The sequence below is a fragment of the Carica papaya genome, chromosome 3 (assembly GCF_054855325.1).
Source record: "Carica papaya isolate Zhongbai chromosome 3, ASM5485532v1, whole genome shotgun sequence".
Classification (NCBI taxonomy): domain Eukaryota; kingdom Viridiplantae; phylum Streptophyta; class Magnoliopsida; order Brassicales; family Caricaceae; genus Carica; species Carica papaya.
Window position 1 is genome coordinate 31,066,314 of NC_142311.1, and position 25,272 is coordinate 31,091,585.

At 34.6% G+C, this 25,272-nt stretch overlaps 2 protein-coding genes across 3 annotated transcripts; one reads left to right on the top strand and one right to left on the bottom strand.

Annotated features, from left to right (window-relative positions):
• Positions 1–1,959: 1,959 nt before the first annotated feature.
• Positions 1,960–18,226, bottom strand: LOC110819908 (DNA mismatch repair protein). Of its 2 annotated transcripts, XM_022049246.2 has the most exons (6): positions 18,050–18,226; positions 17,342–17,425; positions 16,775–16,883; positions 16,559–16,661; positions 15,219–15,376; positions 1,960–2,277 (listed from the first exon to the last, which is right to left on the bottom strand). In XM_022049246.2, the coding sequence occupies exons 4-5, from the start codon at positions 16,653–16,655 to the stop codon at positions 15,252–15,254; spliced, it is 222 nt and encodes a 73-aa protein (XP_021904938.1). In that variant the 5' UTR covers positions 16,656–16,661; positions 16,775–16,883; positions 17,342–17,425; positions 18,050–18,226; the 3' UTR covers positions 1,960–2,277; positions 15,219–15,251. The 2 variants fall into 2 exon arrangements, with proteins under 2 accessions (XP_021904938.1, XP_021904936.1); XM_022049244.2 differs by lacking the exon at positions 17,342–17,425 and having other exon boundaries at positions 18,050–18,225.
• Positions 18,227–18,618: 392 nt separating this feature from the next.
• On the top strand, positions 18,619–24,913 carry LOC110819904 (uncharacterized). Its single transcript, XM_022049240.2, has 8 exons — positions 18,619–19,073; positions 20,050–20,457; positions 20,906–21,026; positions 21,556–21,868; positions 22,183–22,255; positions 22,495–22,585; positions 22,664–22,743; positions 24,554–24,913. Exons 1-8 carry the CDS (start codon positions 18,996–18,998, stop codon positions 24,686–24,688), a joined length of 1,299 nt encoding a protein of 432 aa, XP_021904932.1. The 5' UTR covers positions 18,619–18,995; the 3' UTR covers positions 24,689–24,913.
• Positions 24,914–25,272: the final 359 nt, after the last annotated feature.

Below are 25,272 nucleotides of genomic sequence, written 5' to 3' on the forward strand. Positions count from 1 at the left end.
GATCTGTCATTTGGACCATCAATTTCTAGTCTTGATCTCCTGTTTTACATAGAGAGATTGATTAAAGCAACTACCTAGTTTCTAATAGCAAGTCACTATCTTTACAAAATTATTATCCATAAATTAATTAATACACTAATATTTTTCGCTAATTATTAAATTTTCTCTTTGGGGTAGTTCATCTTCTCCATGATCGACAAGAAGAGTTGAAACTGTATACATACATATATAGATATAAGTCTAGAGAGAGAGAGAGATTAGTGACCAAAATTGTAGTGTGACACAATGTGATTCCTCTCCCGTGAATGGGAAAACGTTATATTTATTCATCTATTAAGTACACAAAAATAAATAATTATTTCCAATAGTAAATATGGGGATGATCTTCAAGCCCTTAAGTAGTCACAACATAAATCCAAAAAGAGTAATTAGAATTAGATTAAGGTTTGAAGATGGAAGAAATCTTAAGAGAGGATTTTCTTATTTACAATTTCTTTAAATATTTGTAGTATTTAAACATAAAATTTAAATATTCAGAATATAAAAATAAAATTAACATGATAATATATATAATAATTATTTGTTTTAAAATTTTAGAATATAAAATAAAATTTTAATTTTTAATTAGTTAAAGGTTATTTATTTTTAAAATATAATCCAATTGACTGTGAAATATAGGATATTGAATTCCACATGTATTGGGAGGGTAATTATTAAGGTGCGATAAACTATGATGTAATAATAAGGTTGGCCACTTACCTCGGCTTCTACCAGGTTCTGCCGACGCGCTGTAACATCACATCCCATGGTGCCGGTTGGTGTCATTACCACTCAAACCTTAAACTACCTTTGAGCCACGAAAAGTGTTGACTGATTTACGTGGCCATCCGCCCTTCATTGTCTTAAGATCAACATCAACATCTACTTATGTCGTCATATACACGTTATATATGACGTGATAAATTGTAAATAAAACTCATATAAATATATATATATATATATAAATATAAATATATAGCTTTATACAAGCTTTCACATTCTTTCGAAATCTTTGCAAATGGATAATTGGAGTGATTTACGGTTTTCACCTCATGGGATTTTTATCCTTTCACAATTTTAATTTTTTGATTTTTTATTACACTTCAATCCAATAGTGTAATCTATTATATATATATATATATTTATGACAATAAATATGAGATGATTTTTTTTTTATTTAAAATAAAAATAAAAATAATATGTTAAAATTAATTATAATTCCATATTTTATTATAAAATAAAATTTTAAATATTATTATCAACTTATATTTTAAAAAATAAATATTAACTTAATAATATGTAATAATTGTTTATTTAAAATTTTTAAATATAAAAATATAATTTAGTAATCACTATATAAACTTTCAATAATTTATTTCTTTAATTATACTTTATTTATAAAATATGATAAGAAAACAATAATGATAATTATAAATATATAATTTAATACTTTTAAACTGATAATTTTAATATGTTACTCGTAATTTGTATATGTATCATATTTAAGTCAACAGATGACATAATACATTTTTAAATTTAATTTATTTAATCTTAAAATTTTATATTTTTGTATTTAAAATATAAAGTGTCAAAAAAATTTATAAACTGAATGATATAGAATAAACCACATAACTTAAAATTATAATAAGAAAGAAAAAATAAATGCACCCAAAGACAGTCTTGCCTACCAGAATGCATAGAAGTGCAAAGGTTGCCAGAATTAACTAAGCAACTGCAACTAAGAGTCTTACAAAATAATAAACTGATCTACTAATATAATGATTTTAGTTCAAGCGATGACAAGTCTATTTGATAATTTTATGTTATTTTGATCAATAAGTGAATATCAAGTAAGTTTCATTTTCAAAAAAATTAATATTTTAGAAGCACCCAAATAGTATTCAAACTCGAACAATCAAATTTCACGAAGAATCTCATATTATAAGAGTCACAAACTCTTCTTCTAACTTTCGAACTCTATCAATATCGTATGTAACCTTATTAATGCTAAGAGTTTTACATCACAGGATTTCGTTAACACCCCTTAAGCCTGTATCTCAGGCAACTTCGCAGCGATACAAGAACAAGTCAAACGCAATAATATAAAGGATAGAAACAAATTGTAGAGATCAGAAATAACCTCTCTCACCAGAGAATTCTTAATTTGCCAACACGTATGGCCCATGGATGTGAAGAACTACTTTTAGCAACTGTTGTGAAGCACACTAAGATTTCTCCCTGCAAAAGCAATTTAAAGAGCTGTTCAGTATTTCTGCAAAAGAGAACTTTGTCCAGAAACATTAAACCAAAGTAGCACAAAATTCTATAGTGCCTTTTGAGGTACCAAGCCTTTCAGGTTCAGAACCATAATATCAAATAAATAAAATTCTTCTTCACAAAAAAGTAATAATAATAATAAGTTCTAGACTGTTAGACTAATAAAAATCAAGATCTTATTTACAAGGTCAACAATTTCAAGCGTAAGGGTGCTTTCAAAGGTGCATCCAAAAATCAATCAACCAGCTTGCTGGGTTTAAATGCCCAATGGTAAATTAAGGTGAATTTTCCAATAAATCTGGTGCATGACACTATCCTAAAGACTTCCTGCACATATAAAATAGAGGGATTCAACCAAGGTGTCCTCAGTGGCATCATACACCTTTGTTCACTCATCATTATAGTCAATTGAGGTCTCTTGAAAAAAAGAACTTCTAACTGTGACTGTAAGCAGGGATACAGTCAGCAGCATATATAAATTGAAGGAAAGAAATACTATGAAACTTACACAATGGCCAAAAGCCTACATAAGTTCTCTTACTATTAAAATTATTTCAACCGGTCCCTGTAGAAAATTAGCATCCAATTACGCCCAATAACTTTTAATTGTGTTCATATAGACCCTTGAATGGACAGAAAGACAGATCTCAATTTGTAAATTTTAATTGCCTTTTTTGGCAATTTGATCATTAATATTGTGTACACGTTTCGTATTTCTCTAGCAATCTCTAGAAGAACAAGAGGTCAAAAAGAGAAAAATCCAACCACAGGGCAGGAAGGGAACCTTGATGCTGTTGAGACAGATTCAATTGGAGATGACGCCCATGTGGTGAAAGAGACTCTGAGAGCTTGACGGAGCAAATGGGAGGGACGAAAAAAAAGAAGAGGAAGAAAAGAACTAGAAAAGACATTTGATTGTTGGTCACTATGAGAGCTCAAGCGCCATAAGAAGGTGATGTGAGCATGAGCATCAACTATAAAGAGAAGGCCGACTCCAATAGAAGAGGAGAACAAACTCAACAATTCAAAAACATAGTAGTACTTACATCTCAATTTAAGTGAAAAAAGGAATCAAGCAAAAAAAAAAAAATTTTTTAAAGAACCAAATCCCGACTGAAAAAGAAAGATTGTAACCAATCCAAAATTTTCATTTATTTTCTTCCTAATTTTTCTACAATCAATTGAGATATTCTCCATTAAAAAGTTTGCAAAAGAGAATATCCTATTTACTCTAATTATTCAAAATCTTCTTAACTTTTATTAATTATTCAATTAAAGCAAAATTTAATTTTTACAATTAATTTATAAGATTTATTTCCTTATATTTTCCATGACTATATTTTATAAATAGGTCTTCAATTTCTAGTTGTAATCATTTAAGTTTTAATCAATAAAATTAAAAAAATTATTTTTAACTAAGAGAGGTGTCTTCAACTTTCTTGTTGAGTAAAAACTAGATCAACTTATCAAAGTATTCTTATGGTGTTTTTCTATTCTTTTACTTTCCCAATGATCTCAATTCTTATCACTTTATTGATAGCATTTTAAGTAGGGAGAGTTTTTTTTTATAGAATTTAAGTATTTAATGACTTAATGAGCATTGTGTGAGTTCTGAATTATAACGTTAATCTTGAGTTCCACATTAGGAGGTGTTTGGATGATAGAGAAAAGACAGAGGGAAGACACAATCAAATGGGATTTGCGGGCTGTCTGTGTTATGTTAGGGTTAGTGATTAAATGACGAGGATTTGAGTCAATGGAGAAGAATTGCAACATCCAAGGTCCTAAAAATCACAAATCCAACAATGTATAGACCTAAATAACTAGTATTCAAAAGTTCAAGTTCAAATATTGGTAATTTGCAACTTAAAACCCTTACGTAAAGCTTAACAATCACATATTTTTTATGCGAATTTTGAATATTACAATTCTGCCACTAAAATTATAATACCCAGGTCTAAAATTTGAACCAAAATTAATTTTAAAAATTAAAATTAATATATAAAAATATAAATTTTAAATTGATAAATTTCTATTTAATATAAAATTAGGAAAAAAATAGGTGGAAGATGAAATTGAAAACAATTTTAGAAAAAATGGATAAAATTTAGATTTAGATGGTGTTTTTTTTTTAAATCGGAAAATATGGGTCAAAATGCAATTTAAGAGAAATGAGATACGTAAGACCGCCCAGTCAGCAGGCCCGACAAACCGGAGTGTGCTGCGTGGCAAGACACGCTGACTCGGTGCCATACAGGAGGTCACGCCAGCAATCCGCGTGCCCGCGATTGGACGGCTTGGATACGTTCCCACGCGCGTGGACGGTCCGGATCCGTTCCCTCCTCAGGTGCGATGGAACAGTCGCGATTAAATATGATAAACGATCCAGATTCGTTCCCTCTTTAAACGCGTTCGTATGATCCTGATCAAATCGCGATGAACGGTCCATATTCATATTCTCTTTAAATACGATCGGACAGTCGAGATCAAATGCGATGAATGGTCCATATTCATTTCCTCTTTAAATACGATCAGACGGTCGAGATCAAACGCAATGAACGACGCAAATTAAAGAGATACAGGTATAAATATCTCACTTCACACCGAACCTAATTTTAACCGCCAGCTCCCCGCCGAAAAAGAAGAACTAATCACCGAAAAAGAGAGCCGATCATCGCCCGCCGCCGCACCAAAACAACATCTGACCGTCAAAAAAGATAAAAATTCTCTCATTCGTTCGAAATTTGATTTTAAAGATCCCTTTTGGCCAATCGGAACAAAAGGACCAGTGGATGAGCCGAAAACCGCGGGTAAAGCCCGGTGGCGCCGTCGCGAGAAAAATAAAAAACCGCATCCGATGAGCCCCTTCTCGATTCCCGTTTCCTGCGATTTTTCCACAATTATATTTTCATTCTGTTTTCTACAAGTTGACCGAAGAAAAACACCTAACCGTAAAAGTGAGCCGACGGAGCCGCTGTTCCGTAAAATTCTGCCATCGGTAAGTTTTTGTTTTTGGATTTTTTTCGGCCAACCGAGATTCCTTAACATATTTTCTCGCAGGGATGAGTATAAAACTGGTCGAAATCGGCCAAAACTGGGTGACGGTGCCGTCGTCGGAGCATGGCGGTGCCGCCGTGTCGAAATTCCGAAATTGGCCGGAAAAAAATTTTTAACACTAATTTTGAATTTTTTGGGAGTATTTCTAGATACTTGAAGCATATTTTAATCTCTAAAGGAAAATTTAGGGAACCCGGAGATCGCCAGTAGGCGCAACTGAAAGTTTAGTGTTTTGGACACTAATTCGGATAAGAATCCTTCACCTTATTCTCTGTTATGGAATTAAAATTTAATTATAAATAATACAGTATTTTGTGTAATTTAGAAAATTTCAATAATTAATTATAGGTTGCTAATGGAGCCGGAACCGATTATTTATTACTGTTTGTCATGTTTTAATTGATTATTTGATCTTACAGTTTTAAATGAATAATAATACACTAGAATTGATAAAATGATTCAGTTATGTTTCTTTAATGCATGTATTTCTTATCTTACGTGATTTATAGTTAAATTGCGAAACTAAAAATTTAATGTAAACGGAAATTACTTGATTAAGTGAATGAATGAAAAGTAACCTTACTAAATATCTTGGAAGATGGTGGACGGACTGGGTACATAAACAACCTTACCGTGAATGTCGTCTCATACCGAACGGGGCATCGAGAATTGGTATTTTGGCACTCATATCGGATGAGGTATGGAGACGACCCATTTCACCTTCATAACGGACGGGGTATTGAGGGATGTTATTTTTGGCATTCATACCAGATTGGGTATGAGGACCGCCGATTAGTTGAAATTGTTGAATAACGGTTCATACATAGTGATTATGGATACCAGTAGCAGATAAAAAAGAAAAGTTGTTGTTCTTACTTACTTGAATATGAGATTATGATATTGTTAAACTATTGTTCCTATAGGTCGGTTTTGAAAATCTCACTACGATAAATATGTTATAAATGATTTTATTTATGATAAATGAATTTATTTAAATTAAGAGCTCCATTAATTGTTTTTATGATTTTTACCAACCTTCATTTCTATATCGATGAGTAGTGTGATATTCTTACTGAGGTAGTGTAGCTCACATTTTCATTAACCATTTTAGATTAAGAGAATCAAAATCCAAATCCCGATCAAAAAGAGAATTGTGAATAGTTCACCACCCCTACTCCCTTCAAAGACTAGTAAAGGTCGTCATAGGATAACTAATTGTTTACTTTTCATTTATTTTTTGATTTTTCACTTATTCTTTTAGAAAGGTTATTTTCGTACCCCTATTAGGTATTCTAAATTATTATGTAAGGAATGTAAACTCTAACTTTATCATTTTGCTTTCGCATTCAATTTATGATTTTATTTCTTTTTAAAATTCTGGGCCGTTACAGTTAGTATCAGATTCGTGTTTCTCGTATCCATTCCTTACACAAAAATCCTTATGAAACACCAAAAAATAATAAATAATCACTCAACCATTCCTTGTGAAATGCAGGTACATATAGATGAGGAAAAGAAGACCCCCACTAAACCGAATAGCCCGGGAGGGTTCGCTTCGAGAGGATATTGACCGATTATTTGAAATGCTGAAGAGACTCATCGCTGCCCAGTAGGCCCAGAAGAAAAAGAGAGAGCTACCTGATCCTCCCCCGCTGTCACAGTTTGAGCCACTCCTGCAACAGAAGGATCTTGAGCCACCCCGGCACGACCCTGCTCCTCTAAAGTACTATCTGACACCACCACAGTATGGTCCAGTGCCCTAACTGCATCACCCAGCACCACCACAGTATAGTCCGGTGCCTCAACCGCATCACCTGGCACCACCACAGTACAATCCGATGCCCCCACCGTATCATCCAGTACCACCACAAGGCCATCCGGTCCACCCCCAGCATAATCCAGTCCCTCTTCCACGGGACCCAGTTCCTCCCATGATAGATCCAGGCTACATTGAGAGGTATAAAAGACTAATCCATCTACCTTTGTAGGGGCATCCTCCTTTAAAGAGGTCGAGTACTGGTTAGCTGAAATAGAGAAGGCATTCATGACTCTTGGGGTGATTTTCGAACAGAGAGTCATACTTGCCACCTACATGCTGGTAGGAGAGGCAGACCGCTGGTGGCAACTCAAGCAAGCCTCCCTGCCCGTTTCAATCACTTGGAAACAATTCCTGATGGCCTTGAATGCAGAGTACCTCCCAGAGCATATCCGACATTTGAAGGAAATGGAGTTTGCACACTTAATCCAGGGTGATATGACTGTATCAGAATATGTCCGAAAATTCATTGAGTTGGGTTGGTATTCCCCTGAGAGCATGATTGATGAAGGCAGAAAGACAAAAAAGTTCGAGTGGGGCTTCCCTCCTAAGATTAGACAGCACTTGTATGTGTTCGACCTCAGTACTTACTTGGCCGTTCTGGCCAAGACACAGCTAGTGAAGAGAAACCTTCACATTTTTCCTCCAGCAGTAGAGAATCTCAGGCCCTCGGTTTCACACCACAAACCAGCACCCACTGCCCCTGTTCAGCAGAACAAGAGACCTAGGCAGTGACCTAAGATCCTTATCAGATTCCGACAACAGGACATGGTAGGATTTGTCAGCACTGCGACAAAAATCATGGGGACTGACCCTGCTATCGCCTTAACAATACTTGTCGTATATGTAGGAGTGTCCAACATTACACGAGAGAGTGTCCGAAGAATCAGAACCAGGCTAGACTTCCTACCTAGGGTAGGACTTACAACCTCACTCGGCAAGATATAGAAGTCAATCCAGACGTGATACATGGTACATACACTATCTGTAATCATCTTGCACATGTTTTGATTGATACTGGTGTCTCACATTCATTTGTTTCACATACCTTTACACCAAACTTGAATGTATTACCTAAAAGACTTGATTTTGTGTTATTTGTGTCTACTCATGGGAGTAGGACACTACTAGGGGAGGTTATATACAAAACTTGCATAATAAATATAGCAGATAGGAAATTGAGTGCGGATCTAATAGAGATTGATACGGGGGACTTTGATGCAATCATAGGAATGAACTAGGTAGCAGCGTATCACACAACCGTAAATTATTTTCATAAAAAACTTGTATTTAACCTTCCTAATGAAGAATCATTTACAAATTAATAAAATTCTTTAAATATTATTCCCTCATGCCAATCTTTCATATTATTAAGTGCTTTAACTCGGCTATTTTTTCTAATTAAGCAAACTTAAGAAAGAAATTTGTATTCAAGAGATTTCGGTAGTTTGACACTTCCCGGATGTGTTTCCGGATGAACTACCCGAACTGCCAGTGGACAGAGAAGTTGAATTCACCATAAATCTTCAGCCAGACACCCAGTCTATTTCGGTTGCCCCTTACCGCATGAGTCGTGTTGAGATGGAGGAGCTGAAAAAACAGATCAATGAATTGCAAAATAGTGAATTTATCAGACATAGTGTGTCCCTTGGGGATGCTGGAGTCATATTTGCAAGAAAGAGGGATGAGACGTTAAGGTTATGTATTGACTATAGACGACTGAACAGGGTCATGATCAAGAACAAATACCCATTCCCCAGGATTGATGACATTTTTGATTAGTTGCAGGGTGCATAGGTCTTTTCCAAAATAGACTTGCGTTCAAATTACCATGAGGTAAAGATCAAGGCAGAAGACATTTCCAAAACAGCTTTTCGAACTAGGTACGGACACTATAAGTTCTTAATCATACCATTTGAACTAATCAACGCACCAGCCATCTTCATGGATTTGATAAACAGGGTTTTCAGACAATTCCTGAATCAGTTCATCATTGTATTTATCGATGATATTCTGATCTATTCAAAAAGTAAAGAGGAACACGTTCACCATCTGACTCAGGTTTTCCAAGTTCTCAGAGAAAAGAAGTTGTATGCAAAGTTGAATAAGTGTGGGTTCTGACTCGAGCAGACTACCTTCCTAGGGCACATCATATCAAAGGACGAAGTGTCAGTGAACCCCTAAAAAGTTGAGGCAGTGCTCAGCTGGGAAAAATTAACCTCAGTCAAGAATATTCGTAACTTTCTGGGGATGACAAGTTATTACCGTAAGTTTGTGGAATGATTTTCTATCCTACCTGCTCCTTTGACTCGGCTCACAAAGAAGAACGTTAAGTTTGAGTTGAACGAAAACTGTGAAATGAATTTTTCAGAACTAAAGAAACAGTTGACTACTGCACCTGTGTTGACTTTGTCGAGCACGACAGGGGGATATACAATTTATAGTGATGCCTCTTATCTGGGGTTGAGTTGTGTGCTGATGCAGCATAGGAAAGTCATATCCTATAGGTACAGACAGTTGAAGAGTTATGAGAAAAACTACTCCACCCATGACTTAGAATTTGCCGCAATTATCCACGCATTGAAGACTTGACGTCATTACTTGTATGGGTAGACTTTTCAGATTTATAATGACCATAAGAGCTTGAAACACATATTCACTCAAAAAGATGTCAACATGCGTAAGAGAAAATGGATAGAACTCATCAAGAACTACGATTGCAACATATTGTATCACCTAGATAAGGGCAACGTGGTAGCCGACGCATTCAGCAGGAAAAATGTAGATATATTAGCTCACCTAATGGTTTCAGAATGTAGAGCAATAAGCGCCGCACAACAGGTACGACTTTAGAACCTGAAGAGATTTATATGTTTGATCTATCTAACTGTTCAACCTGAGTTGATCTAGAGAATAAAGGAAGCCCAATCCGCCGATTCCACCCTACCAGCCCTCAAGAAAGACGCAGAACAGGGAGTAAATTCAAAATTTCGAGTCTCTGCCGATGGGTTACTTAAATTTCAGGACATGATGTGTATTCCATGTGATAGTGAGCTGAAAATGGACATCATGATCGAAATCTATAGCTCAAAGTTTGTCATGCATCATGAAAGCACTAAAATGTATCAAAATATGCGACCCTAATTTTGGTGGAACGGGATGAAAAGAGATGTGATCGACTTTGTTCCCAAATGTTTGGTATGTCAGCAAGTCAAGACAGAACATCAATGCCCAAGTGGGCTACTCCAACCATTACCAATTCCGAAGTGAAAGTAAGAACACATCACAATAAATTTCGTGACAGGATTGCCTAGGACACGCTCGGGACATGATGCCATTTGGGTAATTGTTGACCGCCTCACCAAATCTTCCCACTTCTTAGCCATCAAGATGACCGACCCTTTGAACAAGTTAGCAATAATGTATATCCGAGAAATAGTCAGGTTACATGAAGTGTTAGTGACAATAGTATCCGACAAGGACTCTAGGTTCACTTCTCGGTTCTGGTATAGTTTTAGCAAGTCATGTGAACGAAACTGTTCCTTAGTACCGCATTCCACCCTAAGACCGATGGACAATTCACACACTGAAGAATATGCTCTGAGCTTGGATTCTTGACTTCGGAGGCCATTGGGATGATCATTTACCCCTAATAAAGTTTGTCTACAATAACAGCTACCAAACAAGTATCGGCATGGCTCCGTACGATGCGTTATATGGCCGCCCATGCAGATTGACGATTTGTTGGGAAGAAATAGGTGATAGAAAATTGTTCAGCCCAGATCTTATGGAGGAGACTACAGCCAAAATAGTTAAGATTAGGAAAAACATTTAAACGGCTCAGAGCAGACAGAAAAGTTATGCAGATACTCAAAAAGGGATTTAGAATTTGAAAAAGGTGATCGAGTGTTTTTTAAGGTCATTTCTTTCAAGGGAATCAGTAAGTTTAGCAAGAGAGAGAAACTAAATCCCCGGTTTATTGGGCCATTTGAAATCTTAAACAGAATTGGCACTGCTGTCTACAGACTGACACTACCTCCAAAACTACCTAGGGTCCATAATGTGTTTCATGTGTCCATACCACGCAAATACAACTCGGACCTCTTTCACGTCTTGGCCCACGAGTTTCTTTCACTTCAGGAGGATCTTTTCTACGAGAAGGTATTGGTAGGTATTATGTACCGAAAAAGCAGAGTACTCTGCAATCGAAAAATTTTCTTCGTTAAGGTCCTATGATAGAATCACACACACAGACAAACTACATGAGAGCTAGAATCAGACTTTAGAGACAAGTATCCCAAACTGTTTGATTGAGTGAGAGAGAGACAAATTTAAGAGACCAAATTTCTTTTAAGGGTTGTAATATCTGGTCCCGAAATTTGGTCGGAGATTAATTTTAAAATTAAAATTAATATATAAAAATATAAATTTTAAATTGGTAAATTTCTATTTAATGTAAAATTAGGAAAAAAAATAGGTGTAGGATGAAATTGAAAACAATTTTGGGAAAAAAAAGGTGAAATTTTGAATTTGGGAGGTGTTTTTTTTTAAAAAAAATAGAAACTAGGGGTCAAAACGCAATTTAAGAAAAATATACCACGTAGGACTGACCAGTCAGCAGGCCCACGAACCGGAGCGCACCGTTTGGCAATGCACGTTGACTCAGCGCTACGCGGGAGGCCACGCTGGCAATCTGCATGCCCGTGATCAGACAGCGCGGATGCGTTCCCGCTCGCGTGGGTGGTCCGGATCCGCTCCCTCCTCAAGCGCGATCGGACAGTCGCAATTAAACGCAATGAACAGCTCAGATTCGTTCCCTCTTTAAATGCGATTGTATGATTCATATCAAATCGCGATGAACGGTCTAGATTCATTTTCTCTTTAAACGCGATCAGACGGTCGAGATCAAATACGATGAACAGTTGAGATTAAAGAGAGACAGGTATAAATATCTCACTTCACACCGAATCCTAATCCTAGCCGCCAGCCTCTCCGCCAGAGAAAGGAGCCGACTGCCGCCCGCTGCCACGCTAGAGCCACATCCGACTGCCAAAAAAGGTAAAAATTCTCTTATTCGCTCGAAATTTTATTTTGCACACCCATATAACTAAATCGGAGCAAAAGGACCGGTGGATAAGACGGAAACCGTGGATAAAGTCTAGAGGCGCCGCCACGGAAAAAATTAAAAATCGCATTCGATGAACCCCTTCCCGATTCCCGTTTTCTGCAATTTTTCCACCATTGTATTCATCATTCTGTTTTCTACAGGTTGACCGAAGAAAAATGCTAACCGCAAAGGTGAGCCAGAGGAGCTGCTGCACCGGAAAATTCTGCCGCCGGTAAGTTTTTATTTTTTGACTTTTTTCGGCCAATTGAGTCCAATTAATGTATTTTCTCACAAGAATGAATATAAAACCGGCCAAAATCAGCCAAAATTGACCGAAAATGGTCAGCTTGAGGCAAACCACCTCTGCGAGCAGCGATGTCGTCGCCGAAGCACGGCGGTGCCACCATGCCGAAATTCCGAAAAAAGTTTTTGACATCGATTTTGGATTTTTTGGGATATTTCTACATACTTGAAGCGTGTTTTAATCTCTGAAAGAAAATTCAAGGAATCTGGGGACTGCCAGTAAGCACAGCTGAAAGTTGAGTATTTCGCATACCAATTCGGGTAAGAATCCCTCACCTTATTCCCTATTATGAAATTGAAATCTAATTATAAATAATATGGTATTTTATATAATTTAAAAAATTTCGATAATTAATTATAGGTTGCTAATGGAATTGGAATCAATTATTTATTACTGTTTGTCATATTTTAACTGATTGTTTAATATTACAGTTTTAAATGAATAATAATACACTAAAATTGGTAAGATGATTCAGTTATGTTTTCTTGATGCATGTATTGCTTGTCTTACGTGATTTACAGTTAAATTATAAAACTAAAAATTTATTGTAAACGGGAATTACTTGATTAAGTGAATGAATGAAAGGTAAGCTTACTGGATATCTTGAGAGATGGTGGACGGATCTGGTACATAAGGAACCCTATCGTGAATGTCGCCTCATACCAAATGAAGTATCGATGATTAGTATTTTGGCGCTCAAACCAGATGAGGTATGGAGTCGGCCCATTTCACCTTCATACCGCATGAGATATTAAGGGATGATATTTTTAGCAGTCATACCGGACAGAGTGCGGGGACGGTCGGTTAGTTGATAATTTTGAATAACGGTTCACGCGTAATGGGGACATCTCTATAAATCCTCATTGATAGTAGTAGACAGATAAAAAGGAAAACTTATTATTCTCACTTTCTTGAATATGAAATTATGATGTTATTGAGTTATTATCCCTATAGGTCGGTTTTGGAAATCTCGCTACGGTAAATATACAATAAATGATTTTATTTATGATAAATGAATTTACTTAAATTAAGAGTTCTATTATTTGTTTTTATGATTTTTACTAACTTTCATTTCTGTATCGGTGAGTAGCATGATATTCTTATTGGGCTAATGTACCTCACACTTTCATTAATAATTTGAAATCAAGAGAACCAAAATTCAGATCCCGATCAATAAGAAGGTTATGAATAGTTCACCACCCGGACCCCCGTTAAAGGCTAATGAAGGTCATTTTAAAATATCTAATTGTTTACTTTTTATTTATTTCTTAATTTTTCGCTTGTTCTTTTAGAATTGTCATTCCTATACCCTATTGGGTATTCTAAATTATTGTGTAAGGAATGTAAACTCTAATTCTATCATTTTGCTTCCGCATTCAATTTATAATCTTATTTCTTTTAAAGTTCTGGATCGTTACAAATTCTTTGTCATCATCAATGCCACATATTACAATCACAAGTCATAGTCTAAGGGCCACAAGGTCTAAGATTGCACTAACTTGAAGCCATCAAATTAGCACGTGCTATAGTTTGGAACATCTAGTAGACTCAAATTAGTAAATCCTAAAAGTTTAAAACCAAGTTATTAGAGTTCGTGTCTTAACAATATATATTCCTAATATGAGATTGGGTATCACAAAAAATTTCAAGTGGAGAGGGTTTGATGGAACCTCCTTTACAATGATGTGTAGGAAAAAAGAAGAAAAAGGTAGAAGAGGAAGATTTTGAGGTGAGTTGATGCCCCACTTAATCATGCGTCACCTCTTTTGATTTAAAATGGCTTACAATAAATAGAGAAATATATGGAGGACAAGTTTTACTCAACATAGAAAAAGATATAAGGGATAAGAAAAAAATTTGAGTTTTTAGAGTATTTCCTCCTCTTTTTTGCCATTAAATTTATGATTGGAATATGTATTTTTCTGCCCAATCTTTGGGGCAACTATGCATTCAAGATAAAAAGACCAGGTTTTTGCAGAGAGAAAGAATATTTAATTGGTTTTTAGTTTTTTACTTTTTACTTTTAAATATAAAAATCATAGTTATTATTTTAATGGAAATAAAAAATCAGAAATTAAACAAATGTCTATGCTAATAAACATCATTCATGCAAAAGATGTCAATCACTTGCTACACGTGCATATTAACAACAATAATGGATTATAAACAGTCATTACGGTTTCCATCAACTCATCAGCTTTGTTGAACACAATAATTTAAAATAGTAGAGGAGCTTACTTAGGCTTTCAGCCAATACTTAATTATGTTTCTGAGCAAGGACAATTAAGCTCTTAATAAAATCATAGATCCTAAATATTCTTCAGATCCACAAATTCTATATTTTAAATGAGAACTTCGTTATCACAACCAAAAATGAGTCAAAATGGAATACTTCATCAAAAAAAAAAAAAAAAGAACACAAGCCAAATATGCTCGGGCTCTTGGCCCATAAAAAATTTGGCCAACCTAATAATAAACTGATGAAAATGACATGTCATATAGGTATATAGAATTAATCCCTTAGTTTGCAAGAAAACTTAAATAGAAGTAATGTTATCAGTTGAATTGACCAAATGCATTGTTCAAACAGGGCCAATGAAATTATACAAGAAACTAACCTCATGGAACTCAAACATCCAGCACAAAAAGAATTAGGAATCTTTTCTTGCTTCTGCGTCATGATTTCTCCAAGGATTAAGAGCTTCTCTAATCACCTGAGCCTCCGAGGAACTTTCCCAAGCCCGCTTCTCTGACTCCAGAACGGTCACTTTGTCATCTTTGAGGTACGAAAACAACAGTTATGCTACAGTTTCGGCGAAAAACTTATTTTAAAAAGAGTTTCAACTACAGATTACTTCAAACAATGTGTTGGATGACCTTAATAGAATGCAACATGAGTTTCATCAAACAACATGGACAATTATTTGGCAAGTTAGTAATAATGATCAGGACGATGTGAAACAAAATCAACCAACTTCTCTTATCAAAAGTAAAACAGAATAAGCTAACGAGCTAAAGCATCTGTGCTGGAACCAACTTCAATATTCATTCAAATAATTCAGAATTCACAGCTTATACAACTGCAATCTTGCATCAGAAATCTTCAAATTCTAAATACAAATTGTATTATTTCTATTTAGAGATTGTATTAGAAACCTATTCCTGAAACCACACTGCTCATCAAGGTCAAGTCATCTTTCTTGGACACTAAACTAAGAGCAGTATTGTGGAGTCTTGAAATTTCTTCACTAAAAAGCTGTCTGCAAAGGTGAAAGTCAGGAGGAGTGCTAATTTATACTCATGTAACAAACCTGTTGGTAATGAAAATTAAGTGAACTTTTATTGAAGGTTGTGCACACAATGTGCAACACAAGGAAAGCAAATTGTCTGCTATATGTGAACAGACATGTCTCATAATATTCACAGACGCAGAAGAAAACAAAATCCAAATTATTGTTTTTTAAATAAGTAGATCATCGGACAATGCATTAGCATCAACTTTACTAGCATTTACATTGACTTTGGTTCAAAGCTCCAATTTTATGGGATGCTAATGAGAATATTTTACAAATAATTTAAATTTGAATGGAAATAGGAGTCTAATTTTAAGTTAATTCTATGTTTAATTCAAATTAACTGTTTTTATGTCAAAGAAGGAATACAAAATCCATAATTATATGAAATTGAAGGTAGGAATAAAGTTGATTTAGTTATCATCAAATATTTAAATTATAACTAACTTCACATATAAAATAACTAAGCTATTAGGAATAAAATGAGAAAAGAATAGGTTTGAACCAAACGCAACATTATTGAAGAGACCAAAAAAAGATAATTACCATAAAGATCCTTCAAATTAAGCTCTTTAAAGAAGAACAATAACATGCTGCAAATTTTTAATAGAGAGCAAAAAGAGGGGAAAATCAAATAACGAAGCAGAAAAGGAGGGTTCTCACACAGAAGCCAGTCTTAATCATGAACAACTCCATGGAACCTCCAACAAGTGCTGACCCAACAGCAATCTTCAAGTACCAATCCAGAAACTTTGTTTTCATTTTGCACTACATAAATAGTTTATGAAATTCAAATTTAACGAGAAAACTATTTTAAGACGAAAATTAGGTTACTGTTACAAGAACACATACATGATACCATTTGTAGAAACGTAACTTACATTTTTATAGAGTAGATGGAGAAATTGTTCAAGATTACTATTCCTTTAGATCTGGGCTCAGACTCTGTTCTATAATAGGTTCTGTTTTTCTCTTTCTTCCACGCCAATACTGAGTAATAATAGCAGAAGATTAAAGCATAAAAAAGAAATAAGTGATACGACTAATCATATTGAAGCCACTCCAACCAGGAGTTTATTTAAAATAATGAACTTTGTTTTGCAAAATTTATACAGTGAAAAATAAAAAAAAGCATTCTAAACATTTGGTGTGTATTACAAAAGTATGATTCTATTTTGAAAATCTATAATAACCTAATTGATACTCAATTTGAGCATTTAATGCCTTGAAAATATTAAATCTTAACAAGGATTGTCATAGATGCCCTTTATTTTTCTTTTCCAAATTCCATTATTAATTTGCTTCCTCCCTCTCCTCTCTCAAACAAGCAACTGAGAGCAGTTGGTTCAACTTTCCAGATTATTTTTCTCCTCCTCCAAAATGCCAATACCCTTTTTGTAGAATTGCATGTAAAGGTTTTTATTAATGAATTGAGACTTGAAACATACTATTATTGGCCATTTGAGCAAGTTATAAACTGAGTAAACCAATAATTGATATATATCCTGCACCAACACTATGGAAACATAAACCTGAAAAAAAAAAGCAAAGAACTAAAAACCATGACATTGCAACAGTAATAAAGTAGACACCTGAAGACAAGCATCAACAAAGCAATATGGTGATAACTTGAATGGAAATTACACCGTCTGAGCAGGCCAGGAAAGAATTAAAGAAGTTAAGGGAATATAACTGCTTCAAAACTAACAGTTGTCCAAAAAAGACATCCGACTATAAGCGACACCAGCCAAGCAGAAAATACCAGAAAAAGAATATAAACTTTGTTTGATGCATTTCAACAAACATATAATATGCACTTTATCAAATATAACACCAATCCAAGCCTCCTTTTCATTGTTCTTTTTACTCATGATAGTAACAACCATTGCAGAGCTGCGAGCGCCATTGCCCAAAACCATGCCACGGAACAGAAGCTGCGGCAATCACAGCCTCATCAACTAACCAGTTAACCTAATTAAATACTCTGTTCTAAAACCCCCATGTCGCAAACCAATGAGCAAACTCTACATCTATTTCTCCTCTAATAGAAAAGAAACGACCCGATTCAAGATTTAATAAGAAGAAACAGGCATTTGAACTTGAATATTGCATAGCTATACATTTGAGAGGATGAGTTTAAGTTTGAAGAGAAATACCAGAACAGCAGAGCCGGGAACAGTGTATTCTTGTGATACAGCAACTAGCTTCAATTTTCAGGGAAAGGCTACAGAGTATAGCAACGGGGAACGGGTTGCCATATTTTTACATTAAATTAATTTAATTTAATTAAAAAATTAACAGTTTCTCATCATTCAGCAATATCAAAATCGGATTAAATTTGATCATTTCAATCATAAATATGTCTGTTAGATATATTTTACTGTTGATTCTTTAAAATTTGATAATCGAATTGATAAAAATCAATAAATTATATGATAAATTTAAATTAACTAACGAAATTTTAATGTATTTATCTTATTTCTAGAAATTTTAACAAGGAATTTTGATTTCTTAATTTTTCAATTATAACATAGAATTTTATTTAATACGTTATTTATTTTTTTATTTTTTAATATGTCAAAATATTATACATTTTATTACGTCATTGTTAGCTTCAATGTGAAGTTTTAATTGTAAAATTTAAAATTATTATAATATCTTATATATTACTCAATTATAGATATTATAAATTATATCCTTATTTTCTTTTAAGCGAGTAGGAAGCAATCAGATGATCTGGCGCGTGGGAAGCAGAGAAACGAGAGGGACCTCCAACGCTGCAAAGGGACGAAAACGTACCTTCTCGTCATCTTCCAAGCATCTCCACCTGATCAAACCAGACAGCAGACCACCGTCCTCTTTGATAATCCCTCATTTTATTTTATAATAATTAATAAATAATTAACTGAAATTTACAGAGATTGTTTAGTAATTTTAATATTATTATTCGCCTGTTATTATCGCCTTCCACTACTAAAGATCTTTGTAGCTTCTATCTCTTTCTCTCTCTCTCTCTCAATCTTTGTTGGGTGTTTCTTTAAGAGTTTCTTTGGTCTTGATTGACTTTAATTCAATTACTTAATAATTTATCGAGATTTGTTCATGGGGGACTCAGTCAAGATTACAGCGCAAGCAACGCAAGCTGTCAGTAATGAAGTTGCCCAGGTTTCGTCTACTCAGGTACTTGCATATTTAATTCTACTGTCTTCATTTCCACAGTTGCTGATATAGGGTTCATCGATTTGTTTAGCCTTGTATAAGATTTTAAGCTTTAGTGGCACTGACACTGTGTTAATTTGAGTTGGGTTCTGCTGAATCTTGGTGAATTTATGAGGGTGGTGAGTTTATGGGGGTTTCCTTTGTTTTTCTGACTTTTGGTTTATGCTATCATTTTAAGGAAGAATGGTAAAAGAGATTCTGCATTGATTGGGAGGATATATGTGGCTATCCGGTACCAATATGGCATTTGCTTCTGTAATTATGAGGGTTGTCATTTACTTGTTTGTATTGTGGAATCAAACTGTTCGTTTTGGGGTTAAGTATGCGAATATAGCAAGAGATGGTGAAGTTGTCATAATGTGGAATCAAATATTGTGTTTATTTGAGTTGGTATTTGAAAGATTATTGTGCAAATTCATTCACCAATGAACACCTAATTATCATAGTGGCTTTTTGAATCAACTATAGGTTTTTTTTTTCTTTTTTTTTTTTGGGGGGGGGGGGGGAGAGGGAAGAGAAAAGGAATGAAACTCCATTAGAATTTTTTATCTTATTTTGTTGTATGAAGATTCGATGGGATTAAAGCAGGTGAAACATAATTATCCCAAGAATGGTCCACGGAATGAGATAAAGAAACTTAAGGAAATGGCCTTCCTTATTAGATGCTAATGAAACGAAACTAGTTTACAAGATTCCCAGATCTTTAAATCAATAAAGAACTGACTGACCAGCTTGGTATATGACTGGTCATAGCCTTTTCAACTGCTCAAGAACATAAAATAATCATTCACATGATCAGATCTTGTTATTTTTCTGGATTTGCTTAGCCATACTTCTTTATTTAAATATGCCAATAATTGGTACTTGCCTAGTAGATTTTGTGGAATTTTGAAGTCCGTATGACCTAAAATGGTATTAAAATGCTCGTTACAACCAGGCTGCTCAACAAGTTGATGAACATTCAAATGGTGGAGTTTCAAATCCTGGGCCTAGTGGAAAGCACTCAGATCTTTCGCTTCAAATACCTCCTAGACCACTAGGCTTTGGTAGCCGTAGTGGAAAGGGTTTACTCCAGTCTCAAGGTTCCTCCCGAGGTAGTTCATCATCTGGAGGCTTCTTGCGGGGTTTAAGCTTCAAGAAAAAAGGTGCTCTAACTGATGGTGAGAGAAGCTTCCTCCTGAATCCAAGTTCCACAACAACTCCTGAAAGTCCTATGGCTGCTTTGAGATCTGCATTTTCTTGGAAACGATGTACTTCTCTTCCTGTTACACCTGCATCAAAGTTGTCCCCATCAATTACTATGCCTGACTCAGCAAGGATGCCTGGTGAACAAGTTAAATCAAATGTAAATTATCTGATTTATGTGGTTCTGCAAGGTTTATGAATTATCATATTAATCTCTTTCAGGCTATAAGAAAATTTACAAAATGATAAAAGATTTGAATAATAATGGTTTACTGATGGAATTCTTTTTTTTTTGAGAAGAATGGTTTATTGACAGAATAATTCACTATCGTGCAAGGTATATCCATTTGTCAAGGTTTGTTAGCTAGAAATTAGGCTTCTATTGCTTCACCTTCGCATATTATGGCCTGTTTAAACAAAATTGCATGACAATTCCATCTTGTTCACATTCTTTTAGAAAAATATTTGACGAAAAAATCAAATTGGTGCCTATTCTCTGCTCCTAATGGAGGTGAATGCTGTATGGTCACTTAGACCACTTCAAAGTGGATTGAATATTAGCCATATCTTGATGAGAATTTCAAGATGTTCATGGTCAATTTGTGCAGAAGGAGGGAGTCCATGCAGTAGTTTCAAGGTCCCTATCAGTGCCTGTGAGAAATGTTGTCATAGTTCGATCCATATCTTTTGATACGCGTAAAGAACATGCTTCAACAGACTCTAATGGTGGTATGCTTTGTTGCAAATACTATGAAATTTGTCTTGATTCAATCTTCATCTCATAAAGAGATAAAGTTGTATTAAAAGTTGCTATATTTGTGTAGTGTGGAGCAATAAATGTGATATTGATATCAATTTCAAAAGTTTGAGAAAGATCTAATTTAAATACTTGCTCCATTTATTGGAATTTGATTTGGAATAAACAATAGAATTTATATGTTTACATCAATTCTATTTATGTGTATGCACACTGATAAAATCTGATCTCTTTGTATGTTTTATACTATGCATTTCTTTCAACTTGAAGTTTCTTCTTGAGCTTTTAGGATCCTGAGATTGATTTAGGATTTTGAACTCAATGTTCTCTAAATTTCGTTGACTGCACAGAAAACTATATTGTGGTGAAGTTTCCTATTACAAGATTGCACTAAAGAAATTGGTAAATTGTTTAGGGAAGGATGATAGAACTACTTATTTGAAGTTATCTGCTCATTTTTTTTATTTTATTCTTTGTCTCTGTTTTTCCTTGGTAAGGCAGATCAGATTACTCCTCTTCCCACAGAAGGTGAAGATGAAGAAATAGCTGAAGAAGAAGCTGTATGCCGGATATGCTTAGATGCATGTGATGAAGGAAATACACTGAAAATGGAATGTAGTTGCAAAGGTGCCCTTAGACTTCTACATGAAGAATGTGCAGTTAAGTGGTTCACCACAAAAGGGAACAAAATTTGTGATGTTTGTAGAAAGGAGGTCCAAAACTTGCCCGTGACTTTGCTTCGGGTGCCCACCACTGTTCAAAGAGACAATAGACAGGAGCATAATTCACAGATTTCACGCTCGCAAGTAATTAGGTAATAATTTCTTGTGCCTCATAGTCATAGTTATAGTTTGTTATTAATTGTCATTTAGCGTCTACAACACATCTAAGATCAGCTTACTTAAATTTTCTCACTTTTAAGACATTCTCTTCAATTGTTCAGTATGAGCTGAGCTTCCTTTTCTCCGCTAATGTGCTGTCTTGGTCTTCAGCTTTTCTATGTTATCTTCTTTACATATTGGTCTTGAACAATTTTTTTTTTCAACCATGAGCTAACGGTAATTAGTTGCTACTGCATTACCCTTCTTGTCCACTTTTGCATATTCTAATGTATAAGTTATTGTGCAGTGCCTGGCAGGACTTTGTGGTGCTTGTATTAATTAGCACAATATGCTATTTCTTCTTCCTCGAGCAACTACTGGTATGCCAACAGAGCTTAATATTTGTGTACTATTTGCTTTTAAAATGTACGACTTGTATTCTCTATCTCTGTGATTCATTATTCATGGCCATTTAAAGGCCCATCTCATGGTTAATGATTATTACTTTATCCTGAAAGGAGGGATAATGAATGGTTTCGTTTATTGATTAATGTTATTGTCTTTTTTACATGTTCTTCTGCGCACTGAAACATAATTCTATATCTTGGTCCTTTTGTAGATTCATGAGATGAAGACTCAAGCAATCATCATTTCAGCGCCCTTTGCATTTACTTTGGGCCTCTTAGCATCTATATTTGCAATCATCCTAGGTAGATCTGTGCGACAGAAATAATCAGTTTCTAAATCTTTTGTGATTGTCTTAGTTATCTGTTTTAGCATACTTGCAGCAATCAAGGAGTATATATGGACATATGCAGCTCTTGAGTTTGCATTGGTGGCCATCATTGTCCACGTATTCTATACCATGGTAAGTTCTCCAATAAAATATTCTGCTTGTTGATTCTTGTTGAAAAAGTTTCAAATTTAAAGTGGAAAGGTCTAACGAGCAGGCCTTTGTCCAAATAGCGCCCCTTAAACTGGGGTAGACTATAGAAGGAAAGTCAGGGTTCAAATTGTGATCTTGTGTGAAAAAAGGTGGGGAGTGTTATTAACCGAAATGCATACAATTAACTTCTGATTAGTGGGCAGGCAGATTATCCTTATTGTTTGTATCAACTGCCTACTTCTGTTTCACATCAATCCGATTGTGAAGAATTGTTTCTCAGGAATTAGTGGGTTGTGGCTCTACTTCTATGTGGTTTGTTTAGATTAATTGTCTAAAGCAAAAAGCTGCATCCTCGTGGCTGTAAATAGATAAGTAAGAGCCATTTAGGTTCTGTTGTCTGTGCCTCTATGAACACAATTACGTTCCTCCAAATGCAAAATTCATTTTTCTTTGAATGTCTAGTTAATCTTTATGTTATATGTTGGTTGCATAATTAACATCTTTAGGTTAAGTTTTGCCAAGTATTTTATCATTGAAGACAACTTACATATGGACTTGAAAAACACCTATTTAGGAATGACAATAAAGCAAGTGAATTCATTTACTTGTCCCAACCTTATCCAAATGGAGCAGCAAACAGATAAGTGACTGATAATAGGATGACTACGAGCAGAAAAAAATTTATTTTGCGGGTATAGGATGGACATGGACTTTAGAGCTTTCTCATTCCCTCTCGTCTTGTCCGCATGTCATGGTCACATTATATAAATATATATATATATTTCAAAACTTAATTTTGAATTTATATTTTTATTTTAAATTTATTAATTTGAATTGTACATGTTTTAAATTTTAAATTTCATATTAGCTTCATATTATTTGTGTGATACTAAAAATATCTTAAACTGTTTTTACTTTTAACTTGTATTATTTATATCTAAATTTTTATGAAGTAGAAAACTGAGGGTGACATGATTAGAAATATCCTCGTAGGATAAGTTTATTACTCCTTACCTGCTCTGGATATAAATGGGATAGTGGAGCTGGCGCGTAAGATTTCTAGTTTGACACTTCTTTCATAGTCATCAGTGCTCTGATGATGTTTTCTTTCCTTTTTTTTTTTTTTTTTTTTTTCGAAAAGAGTTTTTTTTTTTACGAAAAGAGGGTTCTTAAGTCCACCAAGAGGGTGCAACCCAGTACAAAAGAATATACAGAATTTACATTCTCCTAAAGGAGAGAAGATCAAAGAGATCCAAAATATCAACACTATCAAAGATGCACTGCCCTTCAAGCAAAATAAGAAGAATTCTAAACTAATTTCTTGAGAAAAGGAAGTGAGGATGATGAGGGGAATCCTCCTCATTCAAGCATAGGGGCCTCCCTCATTTCATCAGATTATTCACAGTTATAATTCTGCCCCATGCTATCTCCCAAGAAAAAGATGCAATTCAGAACAAGGCTTTGGTTTTCCAAACTTGTTTCCAAGGAAAAACAATATAAAATGTTGACATCTTGATGGTTATTTATTCATGTTTTTTTTTTTCTAATCCATATATGATTTACATTACTCGAAGGATCTCGACTCTGTCTTGGTCCTCTCAAGTTTTGCTATTTAAGGATTCTATTCTAATTTTTTGTGCTTCGGATAACCTAACATTAATCCGTACTCTAAGTTCTCTCATCTGTGAGATGCCAAGTTCCATTAATCCGTACTCTAAGTGACATTCTATTGTGATTCATGAAAGTAAATTCCCCACTGTGATACTGACTTGAGATTTAACTTCCTTTGCAGCTTCATCTGAATGCTATATATGCCATACTACTGGCATCGGTTCTTGGTTTTGGGACAGCTATGGGCCTTAACTCATTATATATTCAGTATTTTGCTTGGCGTGTTCGTGTTACTCAGGACCCTAGTATGGCATGAATGGATATTACCTAAGAAAGCACCAGCAAAATTACATTTATGGAGATAGTTTTGTACATATTGCTAGCCAAGGGCTTTATATCAATTCAGCTTGGAGAGCATTCTCGCTATTCTATTGGTATTTTAAATTTTTGTTTGAGAGAACAACTTCTAAGGAATTTTACAAGTTAAAATGGAAAAGAGAGAGGCCATCAGAGAGATACATGGCTTGCTGTGCTTGCTTGACATCCGGAGTTCATATTTTACATTTGCATTTCCAGTATTTCACATGACAAAGGCAATTAAGTACGCAAGAAGAAAATGCGAGCATTATAAAATTTAAGGGTAAACTATATAGTACTAATAAACTTTTAGCATACATCTGCATGTGTCTGTGTTCGTAAAAATTTGCACACACAAACTCAAAATAAATTAGAATAAAGAAAACTGAAATGCTATAAAAATAGCCTAAAAATTTTAATGGTTAAATGAGCAACGATTAAAAAACTAAATCTAAAGTAGTAATTGATACAAACGTGGAAACACTAAATTAATTTACTCAAGTTATTATGCCTCTAACGTTAACAAATCAATGTAAAAAAATG